The following is a 20839-nucleotide window of genomic DNA, read 5'->3' as shown; positions in this document are numbered from 1 at the left end:
CCTGGGAAAATCCCCTGTTGAGAGGTGTTAAACTGTGCCTGGTTGTTTCCTCTCTGCTGTTTTGCTGTTGTAATTTTAGAGTTTTTTTTAATACTGGTAGCCAGATTTTGTTCATTTTCATGGTCTCTTCCTTTCTGTTGACATTGTCCACATGCTTGTGGATTTCAATGGCTTCTCTGTGTAGTCTGACATGGTGGTTGTTGGTGTGGTCCAGCATTTCTGTGTTCTCAAATAATATGCTGTGTTGGTTCATCAGGTGCTCTGCTATGGCTGACTTCTCTGGTTGAAGGAGTCTGCAGTGCCTTTCATGTTCCTTGATGCGTGTCTGGGCGCTGCGTTTGGTGGTCCCTCTGTAGACTTGTCCACAGCTGCATGGTATACGGTAGACTCCTGCAGAGGTGAGAGGATCCCTCTTGTCCTTTGCTGAACGTAGCATTTGTTGGATTTTCTTGGTGGGTCTGTAGATAGTTTGTATGTTGTGTTTCCTCATCAGCTTCCCTCTGCGGTCAGTGGTTCCCTTGATGTATGGCAGGAACACTTTTCCTCTGGGTGGATCTTCATCTTTACTCTCGTGGCTTGTTCTTGGTCTTGCAGCTCTTCTGATGTCTGAGGTGGAGTATCCATTGGTTTGTGTCAGACTACACAGAGAAGCCATTGAAATCCACAAGCATGTGGACAATTTCAACAGAAAGGAAGAGAAATGCCTCTAGAACATGGCCCTATAGCCCGAAAAAACCCACAAGAACATAATGCAGTCAATGTTGCCCGTTTTTTATTAAAAGATATTTAGCCACTTATACTCCTATTTTTTATCAGTTTTATACTACTTTTTTGCAATGCTTTTGATACAAAATCTATTTTTTTTTTAAAAAAATATTTTGAAAAAATAGCCAAAACTGAGGAGGCACTTTGAGAAGAAACACAAATTTGTAAGGCAAGATCATTTCGAAAATGCCAACAAAGTCAGTAAATGGCTGGCCAGAAAATTAGCTGTTAAAAGACATTCACGTAGGATAACTAAAATAGAAGAAGAAGGTCAAAGTTTTTACCACACACCGGAAATAATGGAACCATTTGTAAAATACTACAAAAAACTATAAGCCGAGGATAAGATACCTAGGGAGGAGGTAATGAGTGGCTCCGGTCATTCCTGGAGGGTGGATCTCAGAAGGTGTTACTGGGAGACACCTGTTCAACCCCACAACCTTTGTCTTGTGGGGTTCCTCAGGACTCAATATTGTCTCCCATGTTGTTTAACATCTACATAAAGCCGCTGGGGGAGATCATCCGGAGTTTCGGGGTACGGTGTCATCTGTACGCGGATGATGTCCAACTCTGTCACTCCTTTCCACCTGCTACTAAGGAGGCTGTCCAGGTCCTGAACCAGTGCTTGGCTGCTGTGACGGTCTGGATGAGGGCGAACAAATTGAAATTGAATCCAGACAAGACAGAGGTACTCCTGGTCAGTTGCAAGGCCGAACAGGGCATAGGGTTACAGCCTGTGTTGGACGGGGTCACACACCCCTGAAGACGCAAGTTCGCAGCTTGGGTGTGATCTTGGACTCATCGCTGAGCCTGGAACCTCAGGTCTCAGCGCTGACCAGGGGAGCATTTGCACAGTTAAAGCTTGTGCACCAGCTGCGCCCATACCTTGGGAAGTCTGACTTGGCAACAGTGGTCCATGCTCTGGTTACATCCCGCTTAGACTACTGCAACGCTCTCTATGTGGGGTTGCCTTTGAAGACTGCTCGGAAGCTTCAAATGGTCCAGTGCTCAGCAGCCAGGTTGCTAACAGGAGTGGCACTCAGGGAGCATACAACTCCTCTGTTGCGCCAGCTCCACTGGCTGCCTGTTTGCTACCAGGCACAATTCAAACTGCTGGCATTAACCTATAAAGCCCTAAACGGTTCTGGCCCTACTTACCTCTCCGAACACATCTCCTCCTATGAACCGACCAGGACACTAAGATCGTCTGGGGAGGCCCTGCTCTCGGTCCTGCCTGCATCGCAGGCATGCCTGGCGGGGACGAGAGATAGGGTCTTCTCAGTGGTGGCCCCTCAGCTGTGGAATGCCCTACCCGCAGACATCAGATCAGCCCCCTCACTGTTGGCGTTTCGGAGGAAGGTGAAGACCTGGCTATTCAAACAAGCGTTTGACTAAACAGTGAAATTGAACATAGGAATACGGAACAATGGATAATGAGAGTGGATTCTGATTTTATTTTTGAGGCGTTATGATTGTTATACTGTTGTTAATTGTTTATGCTATAATCTGTTTTAATTGCATTATACTGTTTTGTGATATTTTGCATTGTTGTGTAAACCGCTTTGAGTCACCTAAGGGCTGAGAAAAGCGGTATAGAAATAAAGTAAATAAATAAATAATAAATAAAATAGAAGAAGAAGATCAAAGTTTTTACCACACACCGGAAATAATGGAACCATTTGTAAAATACTACAAAAAACTATATGCCGAGGAAAAGATACCTAGGGAGGAGGTAATGAAGTTTCTAGGGGGACAGAACATAACAAAGATATCCGAAGCGCAAAGGGAAATGTTAAATAAAAAAATATCGAGGGAAGAGATCCAAGAAACAATTAAGAATTTACCCCAAAATAAAGCACCGGGGCCAGATGGCTTTACGCCACTATACTATAAAAACCTTCATAGAGCCCTTAATAACACCATTACTAAAAATTATGAATAAGGCATTGGAAGAAGGAAAAATCCCCGACACTTGGAAGTTTGCTAATATAACTTTGATACACAAAGAAAACACAGATAACACCCAGACAAAAAAATTATGGACCGATCTCCCTTCTCAATGTTGAGTCCTGATTCAAAGAGAAAAGGAGTTTACAAATAAATATGATAATACATTAATAAGAAGACAGGAAAGCTTAGAGAAGACAATTAGGCTTGGGAAAAGGGAAGGAAAAAGGAAGAGGGGCCGACCAAGGGCAAGATGGATGGATGGCATCCTTGAAGTGACTGGACTGACCTTGAAGGAGTTGGGGGTGGTGACGGCCGACAAGGAGCTCTGGCGTGGGCTGGTCCATGAGGTCACAAAGAGTCGGAAGCGATTGAATGAATGAACAACAAAATATTTAATAATTGGGGAATGATTGAAACGGCAATCAAACAAGATTTGGAGGGTCAAACATATCACCTCCCTTAGTTAATATTTTTCTCGTCTTCCTGAGAATTAGAATATTATCTTACAAGTTGACTAGGATTTCAGAGTCACAACTTTAAGTTCAAAAATATATTTATTGAAGTAAAAGGAAATCCATTCTAGATAGAAAAGTATCTTGGAACTAACTAGCTTACTAAGCTATCTTCTGAGGAAGGTAAAGGGATACAATATCAAAAGTATCCATGCAGCTACATTTTGTCTGGAGAATGACAAAATGTGTCCTCAATGAAAGGAAGACAATGATATTTTGTGCCATTGTTCAATGTTTATGCTATTTGTGTATGATATTTATATTTAATTGCTTTGGATTAGTATTTGTATTTTGCTTTGTATTGTGATTGTTATTGGAGGGCTGATTCAGAAAATTGCATTGGATAGACCACATCAGCTCTAGTTTCTGATACAGAACATATGCCATGCAGTAGTCACTATTGTCTTGCGCACAGAAAACCATATTTAATTATCTAGAGCCGATGTGGTCTATCCAAGGGGTTGGGGCTGATCAGTGACAGGGACAGAGTGGCAGTTGGCATTTTTTTTTTGTCATGTCAGGAGCGACTTGAGACACTGCAAGCCACTTCTGGTGTGAGAGAATTGGGCGTCTGCAAGGACGTTGCCCAGGAGATGCCCGGATGATTTGATGTTTTTATCATCATTGTGGGAGGCTTCTCTCATGTCCAGGGGCGGCTCAACCATTACGCAAAGTAAGCATTCGCAGTATAGTTGATTTTGCCCAGGGGCGCTCTTGAGGCGCTCTTGGGGGAAAATAGACCTTGACATATGGGAGTTGTAGTTACTGAGATATATAGTTCACCTAAAATCAAAGATGGGAGCCCCCGGTGGCACAGTGGGTTAAAGCACTGAGCTACTGAGCTTGTTGATCGAAAGGTCGCAGGTTCGATTCCGGGGAGCGGTGTGAGCTTCCGCTGTCAGCCCTAGCTTCTGCCAACCTAGCAGTTCGAAAACATGCAAATGTGAGTAGATCAATAGGTACCGCTCCAGCGGGAAGGTAAGGGCGCTCCATGCAGTCATGACCTTGGAGGTGTCTAAGGACAACGCTGGCTCTTCGGCTTAGAAATGGAGATGAGCACCACACCCCAGAGTCAGACATGACTGGACTTAATGTCAGGGGACTACCTTTACCTTTACCTTAAAATCAAAGAGCATTCTGAACTCCACCAATGATGGAATTGAACCAAATATGACACATAGAACTTCCATGACGAACAGAAAATATATGTGATTGGTTGGTGGGGAGGGGGGCGCCAAAATACTGTTTGCTTACCATTGAAAATTACCTAGGGCTGCCTCTGCTCATATCCCCACATGAGGAGCTGGAGCTGATAGAGGGAGCTCATCCTCCTCTCCCCGGATTCGAACCTGCGACCTATTGGTCTTCAGTCCTACCGGCGGCACAGTGGGTTAAACCCTTGTGCCGGCAGGACTGAAGACCAACAGGTCGCAGGTTTGAATCCGGGGAGAGGCGGATGAGCGCCCTCTATCAGCTCCAGCTCCTCATGCGGGGACATGAGAGAAGCCTCCCACAAGGATGATAAAAACATCAAATCATTCGGGCGTCCCCTGGGCAATGTCCTTGCAGACGGCCAATTCTCTCACACCAGAAGCGACTTGCAGTTTCTCAAGTTGCTCCTGACACGATGAAAAAAAGGGGGGGTTAACCCACTGCGCCACCTGGGGCTCCGGCAGTTGGCATGAAATGAGCGGAAATTAAATTAAATTAAATTAAATTAATAAATGAATAAAGAGGAAGGAAGCTCGCAGACCAGATTTCCATCCTTGTGGCCCACTGGTGGTCCGTGGCCCACAGGTTAAGAATCACTGATTTAGACTGAAAACTCCCAAATCCCAAAGATAACAAGAGTTTTTTCTCCAGAAATGCAAAGTAGGTCACTTTACTTTAAAAAGCAGACTGTACAAAAAATCTCCAAGGGATGTGATTAATATTATTGTGACATCAATAAACAGCTTCAGGAAAAGCTATCCATTTGGAATACCTAAAACCCGTGACGCTAATGATGCTTGGAAGAAACAATATGGGACAAAAGGAGGTGTCTTTTTCTCTTGCATAACAATCACATCTTATAAGTTCTTTTTGACAGTTTCCAAGCCTGTTCTTTTCATTCCTGACTTTGTCTTCTTCTTTCTTTTCCTTGTCTTTTAAGGAAAAAAGGAGGCACCCGCCCCAGAACCAATGCCAACTGTAACACGCATTCCCTTCAAAAGGATCCCCGTCATTACTGAGCTGAGTAAGTTCTTCTCTTGGAAGCATAATTTCACCAAAGCAATGTGCCACTGCCTACTGTATTATTTATTTATTCCGAGCCTCCTTTCGGATTCAAAGACAGAAAGTGACAGCATCCATGTCCAAGGAACAGTAATAGGTTTGACTTAAATGTTCATTCCACCGCTTTGAAGAAATCTTGATGGCTGATCAGGAGAATAAATATAACAAAGCGTTACAAAGACTCAGCATGAAACTAAAACAATTTTTTCATCTTGAAAAGAGTTTCTTTTCCTCAAGGCTGGGCACATCCACATGGGTGTTTCTAGAGGATTTGGGAATGCTTTTCCATTTTTTGTGCATTTGATGCAATTTGGAGCACTTGAGTATGTTTTTGAAAGGTTTACTTTTTGGATTACGACTTAATCACGGCCAAAAAAATGAAATGGGGGACAATGCCTGGCTCGAGAGCAGTATGTGTGAAAAAAGATCTTGAAGTCCTCGTGGACAACAAGTTACGAGCCAACAATGTGATGTGGCGGCAAAAAAGGCCAATGGGAACCACCCCCCTGTTGCGCCAGCTCCACTGGCTGCCGATCCAATTCCGAGCACAATTCAAAGTGCTGGTTTTGACCTACAAAACCCTATACGGTTCCGGCCCAGCGTATCTGTCCGAATGGATCTCCCTCTACGTCCCATCTCGAAGCTTAAGATCTTCTGGGGAGGCCCTGCTCTCGACTCCGCCACTGTTACAAGTGAGGCTGGCGGGGGCAAGGAGCAGGGCCTTCTCAGTGGTGGCCCCCCACCTGTGGAACTCACTCCCTGGGGAGATTAGATCGTCATCTTCCCTCTTGGCATTTAGGAAAAAACTGAAGACCTGGGTCTGGGATCAAGCCTTTGGTCATTCTGACAGCTAACTGAAGGATCTGATGATAGACAAGGACAAATGGAATGGAATGGATATATGCATTCAAATCACCCCTTACGAGCTAGCAACTTCTTAGTAAAAGAACTGAAGGAAATTATCTTTCTTGGAACTCTTGAGTATCTGCAGAGGGAATGGGAATACATCCATAATTTCCCCAAACTGTATGTCCTCAAGGTATATGTTTTCCTTTTTCCTCTTACGGTCTGGTAAGTTGTTTTTAAGTTGCTAACAAGGTGTCTGTCCCATAAGAGTCAACATGTGTGGGAAAAATATAGTCCTTGACTTCCTTCATAGTTTAATCAGAATTATATATACTGTATATTCTCGAGTATAAGTCTAGTTTTTCAGTCTTTTTTTTAGGCTGAAAAAGTCTCCCTCGGCTTATACTCGAGTCAAGGTTATTTATTATTTTACTCTGTTGTTGTTGTTGTTATTACATTTATCATAGAATCATAGAATCATAGAATCAAAGAGTTGGTAGAGACCTCATGGGCCATCCAGTCCAACCCCCTGCCAAGAAGCAAGAATATTGCATTCAAATCACCCCCGACACATGGCCATCCAGCCTCTGTTTAAAAGCCCCCAAAGAAGGAGCCTCCACCACACTCCGCGGCAGAGAGTTCCACTGCTGAACGGCTCTCACACTCAGGAAGTTCTTCCTCATGTTCAGATGGAATCTCCTCTCTTGTAGTTTGAAGCCATTTTTCCCCGTCCTAGTCTCCAGGGAAGCAGAAAACAAGCTTGCTCCCTCCTCCCTGTGGCTTCCTCTCACATATTTATACATGGCTATCATATCTCCACTCATCCTTCTCTTCTTCAGGCTAAACATGCCCAGCTCCTTAAGCCGCTCCTCATAGGGCTTGTTCTCCAGACCCTTGATCATTTTAGTCGCCCTCCTCTGGACACATTCCAGCTTGTCAATATCTCTCTTGAATTGTGGTGCCCAGAATTGGACACAATATTCCAGGTGTGGTCTAACCAAAGCAGAATAGAGGGGTAGCATTACTTCCTTAGATCTAGACACTATGCTCCTATTGATGCAGGCCGAAATCCCATTGGCTTTTTTTGCCGCCACATCACATTGTTGGCTCATGTTTAATTTGTTGTCCACGAGGACTCCAAGATCTTTTTCACACGTACTGCTCTCGAGCCAGGCATCCCCCATTCTGTATCGTTGCATTTCATTTTTTCTGCCAAAGCTTCTTTGGAAGCTTTGAAACAGAGGCTGGATAGCCATCTGTCAGGGGTGCTTTGAATACAATATTCCTGCTTCTTGGCAGGGGGTTGGGCTGGATGGCCCATGAGGTCTCTTCCAACTCTATGATTCTATGACTCATGTTCAGCTTGTGGTCTACTAAATCTTGGAAACCATTGACTAATGTTATTGAGCTTCTGTTATTGTTTGTGTTTCATTGTCTTACAGAGGTAGCTTCAAATGCACAATTCTTTGAACAGAGAGGTGGACGTGGAAGTGAATATCAAACCTACGTCTCACTTGCATCTAGAGGGACTATATTTTCTGACAGTTTTTTGGATTCTTTATTGTGCACTGTAAGTCATCTCCCCATAATTGATTACTTTCCCCATCTCTGAGTAACTGTCTGCCTCCATCAAGTACCATATTACCTACATGGTAATACAAACAAAATTCTAAATTTTGACTCACGCCCCCTTGCTTTAAATTCTCAGGGACAGATTAGAGGTGTTACCCAAAACAGTTTGTATAATAAATTCCATCTGAAGAAAAAGCATATGATCTGTTTACATTTCTGCCCATATGAGAACTTAGGTACTTAGGTACCTAAGTACCTAAGGTACTTGATGGAGGTACTTGATGGTCTTTGGCGACCCCTCTGACACCCCCTCGTGACCACCCCAGGGATCCCGACCCTCAGGGGTGTCAGAGGGGTCGCCAAAGACCATCAAGTACCTCCATCAAGTACCTTAGGTACTTAGGTACCTAAGTACCTAAGTTCTCATATGGGCAGAAATGTAAACAGTAGGGCTGGGCAATTCGTTTCGTTAATTCGTTAATTCGTTAAAAATTCGTTATTTTTTGAATTACGAAACGATTACAAAACTTTTTTTTAACCTTGAAGTGTTTTAAAATATCGAAACGGCAGGCGCCAAAAAATTTTGTATTTCCGTCCATTTCGGAAATACCTAAGATGGCCGCCTGCCGATGCTTGCTGGGAGCTCTCCTCTCTCGGCGCCGGCTGTGTGGAAGTGCCCTCAGACAACTTAGCTCACAGCAGGCATGGTGAGGTTTTCTGCCTTGATATCCTGAGATATAGGGCTGTGTGGAAGGGCCCTGAGAGAGTTTATTAACCCAGAAGGTGGGGGGAATAAGGCATGGCAATTTTCCCGCCTGAGGGGCAAAGCGAGCGCGCGCGACCCTCTGAGGCCACCCTATTGGCTGGAGGGGGGGGAGACATCCGAAGACGGGAAAAAGAGGGGGAGAGGGAGGGCAGAGAAAGGAGCGGAGCCTCGAGGGGGAGCCCCGGCTTCTCTGCCGCCGCCTCTTCATTCCTCTTCTGGAGAAGGAGCGAGCGGTGCGGCTCCGGAGCAATGGCCGCGTTCCTCGGCGGCGCAGGAGGAGGAGGAGGCGGAGGAGGGAGCCTCGGGAGCGGGGTTTGCCCGTGGCCACGCTCCCCTCCGGGCTCGGCGCTGGGCTGGGAGCCGCTGTTGCCGGGGCTGCAGATCCACTCGCGCTCGGTGGAGCAGACGCTGGTGCCGCTGGTGGCGCAGGTATTGCCCGCTCCAACCCAGCCCTCCCCCTTCATTGTCCACTTTGAAGGCTCCTTCTCCTCCCGCCCTCCCTATTTGGGACCCTTTCTGTGCCCACACACACACACACACACCCAGAAAGGGACCGCTCCGTTCCCCTTTCAGCCGAAGCGCCTTCAAACGGGGAAGGACTTTGTGTCTTTTGAAGGGCAGCCAGCCAGCCATCCATTCACCCCGGCCTTTGCTGTTTGGCTTGGCATTTGGGGCGCTTCTTTCTTTCACATAACTTTCCCTCATTCTTTTTTCTCCTCCTTTCGACTGTAATCCTTTTTAAAGAGCCTGTGACTAACTTCCGCGAAAGTTTGGCGCTTCGGGCGAAAAACGTTTCTGCTATTGTTGTTGCTGCCAGGCTCCGTTGCTTTGTGTGGCTTGGTGAATATTTAAAAATATTGAGAAAAAAAAAGGGCGCCATCTTTACAAAATGTTTTGTAAATATTTACGAAATTTCGTAAATACCGAACTTTTTTTTTTGAAAGTTTTGTAATTATTTTAAATATCGAAACAAAAAAAAACCCCAATTACAAAACGATTTTAGAAACAAATTTTTGCGTTGTTACCCAGGCCTAGTAAACAGATCATATGCTTTTTCTTCAGATGGAATTTATTATACAAACTGTTTTGGGTAACACCTCTAATCTGTCCATGAGAATTTAAAACAAGGGGCGTGAGTCAAAATTTAGAATTTTGTTTGTATTGAAGACAGACATTGTATGAGGGGTATTTTTTAAGTAAGGTCCATTTGAACATAAGTACACAACGAAAGTTTATTTCTAAAAAGTAAATTTACTTTCAGAATGTACATACTTCACTCTATTTTTCAACATAGTCGCTAAGTTTGTTCAAACACTTATCATACCTCTGAACCAATTTTAAAATACCCTCTTCATAAAAACTTGCCGCCTGCTCCGATAACCAAGAGTTCACTGTAATCAAAGAACTGCGACCGGAGCGGTCCTCATCATGGACGTTGTCACGGCCATCTTTGAATTGTCGTACCAACTTACGCACTTTGCTTTCACTCATAACAGTATCACTGTACACTTCACAAATCTGTCGATGAATTTCTGCAGCAATCAGGTTCCTTGCTGACAAAAACCGTATCACTGAGCGAACCTCACATGCGGAGGGTGAGTTGAGAGTCTTAAACATTTTTAAAGCACAGAACAGAACCGAACAGGTTAGCTACAGAGCGGAAACTGAGCACAGATGTTCCTGAGGCATGCCGGTACACGACGCACGCTCTCGTTGCAGTATGTGTGCAAACTACTAGTGTCTACAACAAAACTGTGCCGTCGCGCTTGGGGGCTATTAGTCTTAATGAAGGAGGGATGGACGTGGAACCTTTTCCCCAAGGGATTGCTTCTTGCCCTCCTTTAGGAAACTGGAACTCCTAAAAACCCAAAACGCTGTAAATTGCTCAAGATAAGTTTTATTTATCACAAAGTCATTTCTTCAAAGCAATGAGCTGGAAAACCTTAGAGGGGTGAAGAAAAACATACGTCACAGTCTCAATCAGTCCTAGGTCCAAGGGGTTTGAAGCTGAGAAGCCTCACCAAGTTTCCTCTTTCCTCAATGGCTGTGAATGCCGGAGCAAACCACAACCCCAGTTCAGATGGCCTATGTTTTGAAGATTCAGGATCTTCCTTTGGTACCAAAAGAACTGGCTTGAAGGGGCTTGGGTCTCCTCAATAATTGTCCAGGACGATCTGGACATAAAGCATGAGTCCCAGGGGTAAAAACCTCAGAACTGGTGCTAAGAGGTAACTTAAATCAGGGTCCTTTAGAATCAAGTCTCTTACTCATGTCCATGTTGCAGGAACTCTGATGGCAGAATAAAAGGAAAAAGGAAGTTCTCCCCTCTTGCAGGAAGAGGTGGAGCCAAATAGTACTGATTGACAGCTACAAGCAACCAATCCATACAACTATACATAAACAGGGTAAAAGGGGCAGGATTAAGCATGATACAACAGTTTAAATCTTGCAACTAACAGTTCTATACATAGGTGGCACCACTTGTGCCATCACAAAAACGGACCTTACTTAAAAAATACCCCTCATATATTTCAGTGTTTCTCAACCTGAGGGTTGGGACCCCTGGGGTGGTCACGAGAGGGTGTCAGAGGGGTCGCCAAAGACCATAAAAAAACTCAGTATTTTCTGATGATCACGGTGGTTCTGTGTGGGAGGTTTGACCCAATTCTATTGTTGGTCAGGTTCAGGATGCACTTTGATTGTAAGTGAACTATAAATCCCAGCAACAACTCCCAAATATCAAGGTCTATTTTCCCCAAACGCCACCAGTGTTCACATTTGGGCTTATTGAGTACTCGTACCAAGTTTGGTCCAGATCTATCATTGTTTGAGTCCACAGTGCTCTCTGGATTTAGGTGAACTACAACTCCAAAACTCAAAGTCAATGTGCACCTTCCAATATTTTCTCTTGATCATGGAAGTTCTGTGTGCCAAGTTTGGTTCAATCCCATTATTGGTGGAGTTTAGAATGCTCTTTGATTGTAGGTGAACTATAAATCTCAGCAACTACAAGTCCCAAATGACAAAATCAATCCCCCGCCCAACCCCATCAGTATTCAAATTTGGGCATATTGGGTATAAGTGCCAAATTTGGTGCAGTGAATGAAAATACATTCTGCATATCAGATATTTACATTACAGTTCATAACAATGTCAAAATTACAATTATGAAATAGCAATGAAAATAATTTTATGGTTGGGAGTCACCACAACATGAGGAACTGTATTAAGGGGTCACACCATTAGGAAGGTTGAGAAACACTGGTATATTTGGACTGAGGTTGACGCAGATTATGTCTTGCTTAGCTCATTGTGAAGTTGAACTTATATTTATTTAGTTTAAAATATTTGTTGGCATGCACTATGACAGTTATAGATGGTTAGTCTACTTATTCAAGATCTCTAATGTAGTTGTGATGGTGGTACCATTTCCTCAATGGTAGCTAATTTTCCAAACCATTTTACTGGGCATCAGTCACACTGAGAAAAAAGGATGACCCAAACAACTACCATCCGGTCAGCCTCACGTCGATACCGGGCAAGATTCTGGAAAAGATTGTTAAGGAAGCGGTCTGCAAACACTTAGAAACAAATGCAGTCATCGCTAATAGTCAACATGGATTTATCAAAAACAAGTCATGCCAGACTCATCTGATCTCTTTCTTCGATAGAGCTACAAGCTGGGTAGATGCGGGGAATGCCGTGGATGTAGCGTACCTGGATTTCAGTAAGGCCTTCGACAAGGTCCCCCATGACCTTCTGGCAAGGAAACTAGTCCAATGTGGGCTAGGCAAAACTACGGTGAGGTGGATCTGTAATTGGTTAAGTGGACGAACACAGAGAGTGCTCACTAATGCTTCCTCTTCATCTTGGAAAGAAGTGACGAGCGGAGTGCCATCAGCAGGGTTCCGTCCAGGGCCCGGTCCTGTTCAACATCTTTATTAATTACTTAGATGAAGGGCTAGAAGGCAGGATCATCAAGTTTGCAGACGACACCAAATTGGGAGGGATAGCCAATAGTCCAGAGGACAGGAGCGGAATTCAAAACGATCTTGACAGATTAGAGAGATGGGCCAAAACTAACAAAATGAAGTTCAACAGTGACAAATGCAAGATACTCCACTTTGGCAGAAAAAATGAAATGCAAAGATACAGAATGGGGGACAATGCCTGGCTCGAGAGCAGTACGTGTGAAAAAGATCTTGGAGTCCTCGTGGACAACAAGTTAAACATGAGCCAACAATGTGATGTGGCAGCAAAAAAAGCCAATGGGATTTTGGCCTGCATCAATAGGAGCATAGTGTCTAGATCTAAGGAAGTAATGCTACCCCCTCTATTCTGCATTGGTTAGACCACATCTGGAATACTGTGTCCAATTCTGGGCACCACAATTCAAGAGAGATATTGACAAGCTGGAATGTGTCCAGAGGAGGGCGACTAAAATGATCAAGGGTCTGGAGAACAAGCCCTATGAGGAGCGGCTTAGGGAACTGGGCATGTTTAGCCTGAAGAAGAGAAGGCTGAGAGGAGATATGATAGCCATGTATAAATATGTGAGAGGAAGCCACAGGGAGGAGGGAGCAAGCTTGTTTTCTGCTTCCTTGGAGACTAGGACGCGGAACAATGGCTTCAAACTACAAGAGAGGAGATTCCATCTGAACATGAGGAAGAACTTCCTGACTGTGAGAGCCGTTCAGCAGTGGAACTCTCTGCCCCGGAGTGTGGTGGAGGCTCCTTCTTTGGAAGCTTTTAAGCAGAGGCTGGATGGCCATTTGTCGGGGGTGATTTGAATGCAATATTCCTGTTCTTGGCAGGGGGTTGGACTGGATGGCCCATGAGGTCTCTTCCAACTCTTTGATTCTTTGATTCTATGATTCTATGAGAGAAGAAGGTCCGTTCTGCCAGGTAGAGGTGGGTGACATTTCCACAAGACTATGATAGCCAAAAGCAGGACTTCCATCACATTCACACCTAACTGCAGCAGGGAAGAGCTCCTTGCCCCACCCTAGCCATTCCACAGATATATAAACCCATTGTCCTAATTCCAACAGACCTCACTACCTCTGAGGATGCTTGCCATAGATGCAGGCGAAACATCAGGAGAAATGCCTCTAGAACATGGCCATATAGCCCGAAAAAACCCACAAGAACCTACTTCCATCACATTCCTTGTCATTCCTTTTGAAAAGAAGCTTGCTGGGAATGATAAGCCTAGATTAGAGCACAGTCTGACTCTGGATAATTCTCAATCTCTGGTGGGAAAGGCTCCAGCAATATCTGAGCACTAATAACTAACATGATGCATATGTTTGTAGAAAAAGATAATATGTCTCATCTGCATATATTTGCATGCAGTACTTCTCTCCTGATGGTAGGAGCCAAGGCTGTGAAAAATATTGAAGAAATACAAGTAGAACCAAAACTGGAATGGCATCAATCCAGCATTCCCTCATTGAGCCATAGTGTCGGAATGGATTAAACCCTTGTGCCAGCTGAACTGCTGACCGTTTGAATCCATGAGATGGGGTGAGCTCCCATCTGTCAGCTCCAGCTTCCCATGTGGGGACATGTGAGAAGCCTCCCACAGCAGGAGATCAGCAGCAGATCAGTTGCACAACTTCAGCGCTTTCCAGTAGCTTCTTCCTGCACAGTATTTTCAGTCAACTGCTCCCACAGCCTGCAGTCACTCTGGAACCATTTACAGACACTTGAGCACATGCCCGGCCATTGTCAGTTTTACCATTGTCTTTCCCACAGTCTAGATGATATTACAGACTTACCACAGCATACAGTTATATCTTGTCTTAGCAGACAGGTACTTTAATTACATATAGCCTTCGACAAACAACATCACAGCACAAGGAGAAATATACACTGTACATGACTTCCTTATATACAATTCATTTACACACAGCAGTCACCGATTGGTTCCCAACTCATTGACTCAACTCAGACCCAGGACATGCATCATTCACAATCACCTGGACTAGGCCAGAACACATTCCCCAAATGATTCCCTATATACAGTGAATACATGACTCAGCATTTCCAATAGAAGCCCATTAGCAGTGCATGACTCAGCTATATTACATTGCAATGCATTGTAAAACCTGACAGTAACACACCAGGGCAACGTCTCTGCAGTTTCTTAGTCACTTCTGACATGATTTAAAAAAGCATTCCTTCTGCATAGCATAAATATTCATGTGGGGACATAGGATATTTTGTTGGTATGGCTGTACCAGGAGCTCCTACTTCATTTTCTTTCTATTGAGTGTTTGCATGTATTCCAAGGTTCCATGCAATAAGGTGATTTCCCTTGCTCTGCAATTATAGGGCCAATTACTTGTCAATCATCATTATGTTCTTTAGTTCCACCCCTTTCCCCAGGGCTCTGGGAGGGAAAAGAAAGTCTTCAGGCAGTCTTTCAGTTTTGGAAGCCCAGTTACAGGATGTGAACTTTCCCCACCTGTAGAGAAGCTTCGTTTCTCACAACATCCGGGGAAACAGCCCTAAAGCTTCCAAGGAAAACAGTTTTACAGCACAACCTTTGTTGGGGTTAATGATACAGATCCACATCATTCATGGAGAAAATCCAAAAGGACTCCAGCTGGAAAATCTACAAGATCTTGGCTGGTAGGTCTACTCGGGTAACCAGAAGCAATTGGAGCCAGGAGTAGGGCCCACACCATCAGAGCCTAAAAAACAGATTGCCCAGGAGGGGTCAAAAAGGGGTTTTCCTTGTTAAAGAAAGAAATAGTTCTCCAAGCAAGGTGCCCACCAGTTGATTCAAAGCCTTGAAGCATTTGTTTAATTTGTTGAAGATCTAAGAAGTATTTGATTGTTTGTTGAAGACTTAAGCAATAATAAAGGACTTTGTTAAACCTTTCAAGCTTCTAAAGACTCTGTATAGGAAAATCCTTAGGGCCTCTCACTTGAGGCACCCCGGCTTCCCGCTGGGCACAAAGAGTACGTCCTGTTCAAAAGCCAACTGCTATAGGCCCAGCGTGTGTCAGCACAGATACAACTGGCTGTACACTGCAGAATTAATACAGATTGAGGCTACTTTACCTGCCATAGCTCAATACTATGGAATCTTGGGAGATGTAGTTTGCTGAGGCCCCAGTACTTGTTGGCAGAGAAACTTAAAAGACCTTGTGAAACAGCAACTCCCAAGATTTCATAGTATAGAGCCATTCCAGTTAAAATGATATCAACCTGCATAAATTCTAGCTGCACCTCAGATGTGTGTTTTGACCTGCTGTTGCCACGAGTTCCATTCGGCTTGGCCAATGGCAAAAGGTGTATCAAAGTAGTAAAGGTTGGTAAAGGTTGTCCCCTGACATTAAGTCCAGTCATGTCTGACTCTGGGGTGTGGTGCTTATCTCCATTGCTAAACCGAAGAGCCGGCGTTGTCCATAGACACCTCCAAGGTCATGTGGCCAGCATGACTGCATGGAGTGTCGTTACCTTCCCACCGGAGTGGTACCTATTGATCTACCTATTTGCATGTTTTCGAACTGCTAGGTTGGCAGAAGCTAGGGCTGACAGCGGAAGCTCACGCCGCTCCCCGGAATCGAACCTGCGACCTTTCGGTCAACAAGCTCAGCAGCTCAGTGCTTTAATCCACTGCGCCACCGGGGGCTCCTATCAAAGTAGTAGCGCATGACATTTGATTGTCCTAAAGTTCTTCATCTCTGGATGTTGAGACCCAAGAAGCCTAATAATTTCCAACTATATTAATAGACTGATATAAACATCTGTTTCCTTTTATATTCATATAGATTCCAGAGAAGATATCTGAGTTTACTAGATATTTTCAACGCTAGATTCGGTGTTGAAAATTTCACCACTAAGTTCCATTATTTAATTCTAGTTAAATAAGGGTTTGTGACCCATTGAGGGAAAACAGTAAGGCATTCTTCTATCTTCCATATCATTCTTTGCAGACGTACCATAATCACCATGTGTTAGCATTGCTCCAGACACTGGTGACTGGAGGAACGAGTCCAGAACTGGAAGAATATTTGGCAGAGGAGACGACACTGAGTAGCAGTGCCACTACGGTGGTGCCCCCTGAACTCAGGAACAGATGTAAACTGGCCCTTCTGCCACTCACAATCAGTGGTAATTTACCAGATGGAGCTATGGTAAGTGATGGTAGATGTTAACTGATTTCTTTATTCTGTCTCTTTTTTATTTCATTGATGGTAGCTCCAAGCAGTGGCTAAAATTGCTAAAACAACAGGACAGAGGTCGTATGTCTATCTTCTTCATTTTTATTATGGAGTCTCCTCCCTATATATATATATATATATACTTACTTACTTACTTTACTTTACTTACTTAGGTGATCCCTTGTTGGGCGAGTAAGATAGTCTTCCTTGATGACTATTTTTGTGGGTTTGTAGATGGCTGTGGAGCCCTATTCTTGACCCGCATCTTCTCCCACAGTGAAGGCATTGGTTTCCAGGTGGAAGGCGGTCCCGGTCAGGGTTGGCTTGACGTGCCTTCCTCCTGGCACGTTTCTCTCTTTCACCCTCCACTCGTGCCTCCTTGAATTCTGCAGCACTGCTGGCCACAGCTGACCTCCAGCTGAAGCGCTCAAGGGCCAGGGCTTCCCAGTTCTCAGTGTCTATGCCAGAGTTTTTAAGGTTGGTTTTGAGCCCATCTTTCAATCTCTTTTCCTGCCCACCAACATTCCATTTTCCATTCTTAAGTTCAGAGTAGAGCAACTGCTTTGGGAGATGGTGGTCAGGAATCCGGACAACGTGGCCGGTCCAGCGGAGTTGATGGCAGAGGACCATCGCTTCAATGCTGGTGGTCTTTGCTTCTTCCAGCACGCTGACGTTTGTCCACTTGTCTTCCCAAGATATTTGCAGGATTTTCCGGAGGCAGCGCTGATGGAATCGTTCCAAGAGTTGAATGTGATGTCTGTAGACAGTCCACGTTTCGCAGGCATAGAGCAGGGTTGGGAGGACAATAGCTTTATAGACAAGCACCTTGGTATCCCTACGGATGTCCCGGTCCTCAAACACTCTCTGCTTCATTCGGGAAAATGCTGCACTCGCAGAGCTCAGGCGGTGTTGTATTTCGGTGTCGATGTTGACTTTGGTGGAGAGGTGGCTGCCAAATATGAGCATATTTGAAAGATTTGCAGGAGACTACAGAGAAATTGTAGGAGCCCCCGGTGGCGCAGTGGGTTAAAGCACTGAGCTGCTGAGCTTGTTGATCGAAAGGTCGCAGGTTCGATTCCAGGGAGCGGCGTGAGCTTCCGCTGTCAGCTCTAGCTTCTGCCAACCTAGCAGTTCGAAAACATGCAAATGTGAGTAGATCAATAGGTACCGCTCCGGCAGGAAGGTAACAGCGTTCCATGCAGTCATGCCGGCCACATGACCTTGGAGGTGTCTACGGACAACGCTGGCTCTTCGGCTTAGAAATGGAGATGAGCACCACACCCCAGAGTCAGACATGACTGGACTTAATGTCAGGGGACTACCTTTACCTTTACCTAAAGAGAAATTGGGTATTTGTTTTGTATTTATTTAAAATAAAATAAAAACATATATTAAGCACACGAAGGAGGAGGAGGAGGAGGAGGAGGAGGAGGAGGAGGAGGAGGAGAAAAAGGAGAAGAAGAAGATTGTGGTGCCAATTCTGGGCACCACAATTCAAGAGAGATATTGACAAGCTGGAATGTGTCCAGAGGAGGGCGACTAAAATGATCAAGGGTCTGGAGAACAAGCCCTATGAGGAGCAGCTTAAGGAGCTGGGCATGTTTAGCCTGAAGAAGAGAAGGCTGAGAGGAGATATGATAGCCATGTATAAATATGTGAGAGGAAGCCGCAGGGAGGAGGGAGCAAGCTTGTTTTCTGCTTCCCTGGAGACTAGGACGCAATGGAACAATGGCTTCAAACTACAAGAAAGGAAATTCCATCTGAACATAAGGAAGAACTTCCTGACTGTGAGAGCCGTTCAGCAGTGGAACTCTCTGCCCCAGAGTGTGGTGGAGGCTCCTTCTTTGGAAGCTTTTAAACAGAGACCGAATGGCCATCTTTCAGGGGTGATTTGAATGCAATATTCCTGCTTCTTGGCAGGGGGTTGGACTGGATGGCCCAGGAGGTCTCTTCCAACTCTTTGATTCTATGATTCTATGAAGAAGAAGAAGGAGGAGGAGGAAAGGAAGGAAGGAAGGAAGGAAGGAAGGAAGGAAGGAAGGAAGGAAGGAAGGCCACCTGACTTGGATCTGCGCACAACATTCGAAAATACATCACACAGTCCTAGACACTTGGGAAGTGTTCGATTTGTGATTTCGTGATATGAAATCCAGCATATAGATCTCGTTTGCTGTGACATACTGTGCTTTTGTGTCAGTAAATAATAATAATAATAATAATAATAATAATAATAATAATAATAATGTGAAAACTGTGGTCAGCAAAGAATACATTCAAAAAGTCAGAAAAATTCTCAAAAGCAAGCTCAATGGAGGCAAGACCATCAAGGCCATAAACACCTGGGCCATACCTGTCATAAGGCATCATAAACTGGACGCAGGCAGAGCTAGACAATTTGGACAGAAAAACAAGAAAACTCATGACCTTTCATAATTCACTACATCCTTGCTCTATCTGCCTAGAAGGTCTGGTGGCAGTGGACTTTTACAAGTCAAACAAGCAGTCGAAGAAGAAAAACATGCCCTGGCAGAATATGTCAAGGAAAGCCAAGAACCTGCTTTAATTGAAGTCAATAATCAGAAACTTCTCAAAGCACAGCAGACAAAGAGTCAGTACAAGAAAACTGCACTCCAAACCAGAGCTGACAGGTGGCACAACAAAGCATTGCATGGGCAGTTCCTTGACAAAATTGAAGGAAAAGTTGACAAGGAGAAGATCTGGTTATGGCTCACAAATGGAACCCTGAAGAAGGAGACAGAAGAAGGCCTGATTCTTGCAGCCCAGGAACAAGCCATCAGAACCAATGCAATTAAGGCCAGGATCGAAAAATCAGCTGGTGCCCCAAAATGCAGACTGTGCAAGAAAGTTGATTAAACCATGGATCATCTCCTCAGCTGTTGCAAGAAAATCACACAGACGGACTACAAACAAAGGCACAACTCTGTGGCCCAGATGATTCACTGGAACTTATGTCACAAGTACCATCTGCCAGCAGCAAAGAATTGGTGGGATCATAAACCTGCAAAGATCATGGAAAATGAACATGCAAAAATACTGTGGGACTTTTGAATCCAGACTGACAAAGTTTTGGAACACAATACACCAGACATCATGATTGTGGAAAAGCAAAAAGTCTGGATTATTGATGTCGCCATACTGGGTGACAGTTGCATTGAGGAAAAACAACAGGAAAAACTCAGCCATTACCAGGACCTCAAAATCGAACTGAAAAGGCTCTGGCATAAACCAGTACAGGTAGTCCCAGTGGTCATTGGCGCACTGGGTAACATGCCAAAAGATCTCAGCCGGCATTTGGAAACAATAAACATCGACAAAATCACAATCTGTCAACTGCAAAAGGCCACCTTACTTGGATCTGCGCGCATCATTCGAATATACATCACACAGTCCTAGAAGCTTGGAAAGTGTTTGACTTGTGATTTTGTGATATGAAATCCAGCATATAGATCTCGTTTGCTGTGACATACTGTGCTTTTGTGTCATTAAAATGATGATGATGATGATAATGATGATGATGATGTAAAGGTTTCCCCTCGACATTAAGTCTAGTTGTATCTGACTCTGGGGGGTAGTGCTCATCTCCCTTTCTAAGCTGAAGAGCCGGCGTTGTCCATAGACATATGACATATGTAGACATATGTAGACATATGACAAGGTCATATGGCCTTGTCATATGTCATAATGTAGACATATGACAAGGTCATATGACCAGCATGATGAAAAGGCAAAAAGAAACTCTAAGCAGTCTTGCCAACCACACAACCAGGAGGTAACAACACAGGCTCCTCGGCTTGAAAATGGAGAAGAACACCTCCGTCAGAGCCAGAAATGAGCACCACTTCCAGAAGCCAGAAATGAAAAAGGAGAAGTCTTTGCCTTGTCTGTGTTTCTGTGTCTCATTGTATGTGACTGTAAGGCATTGAATGTTTGCCTATTTATTTATTTACAGTATTTAT

At 44.4% G+C, this 20839-nt stretch overlaps 1 protein-coding gene across 1 annotated transcript in view; it reads left to right on the top strand.

The window, feature by feature from the left end:
• KCNU1 (potassium calcium-activated channel subfamily U member 1) overlaps positions 1-20839 on the top strand; it is a 171379-nt gene that overhangs the window by 141592 nt on the left and 8948 nt on the right. The window contains exons 26-28 of the mRNA XM_067470858.1: positions 5380-5463; positions 7790-7917; positions 16635-16835. Of these exons, the coding sequence (XP_067326959.1) occupies positions 5380-5463; positions 7790-7917; positions 16635-16835 (413 nt within the window). The remainder of the gene's footprint in view (positions 1-5379; positions 5464-7789; positions 7918-16634; positions 16836-20839) is intronic.

This window comes from Anolis sagrei, chromosome 7 (assembly GCF_037176765.1).
Source record: "Anolis sagrei isolate rAnoSag1 chromosome 7, rAnoSag1.mat, whole genome shotgun sequence".
Lineage (NCBI taxonomy): Eukaryota > Metazoa > Chordata > Lepidosauria > Squamata > Dactyloidae > Anolis > Anolis sagrei.
The sequence above is the reverse complement of the archived record's forward strand: the minus strand, read 5'-3'. Positions and strand labels throughout refer to the sequence as shown.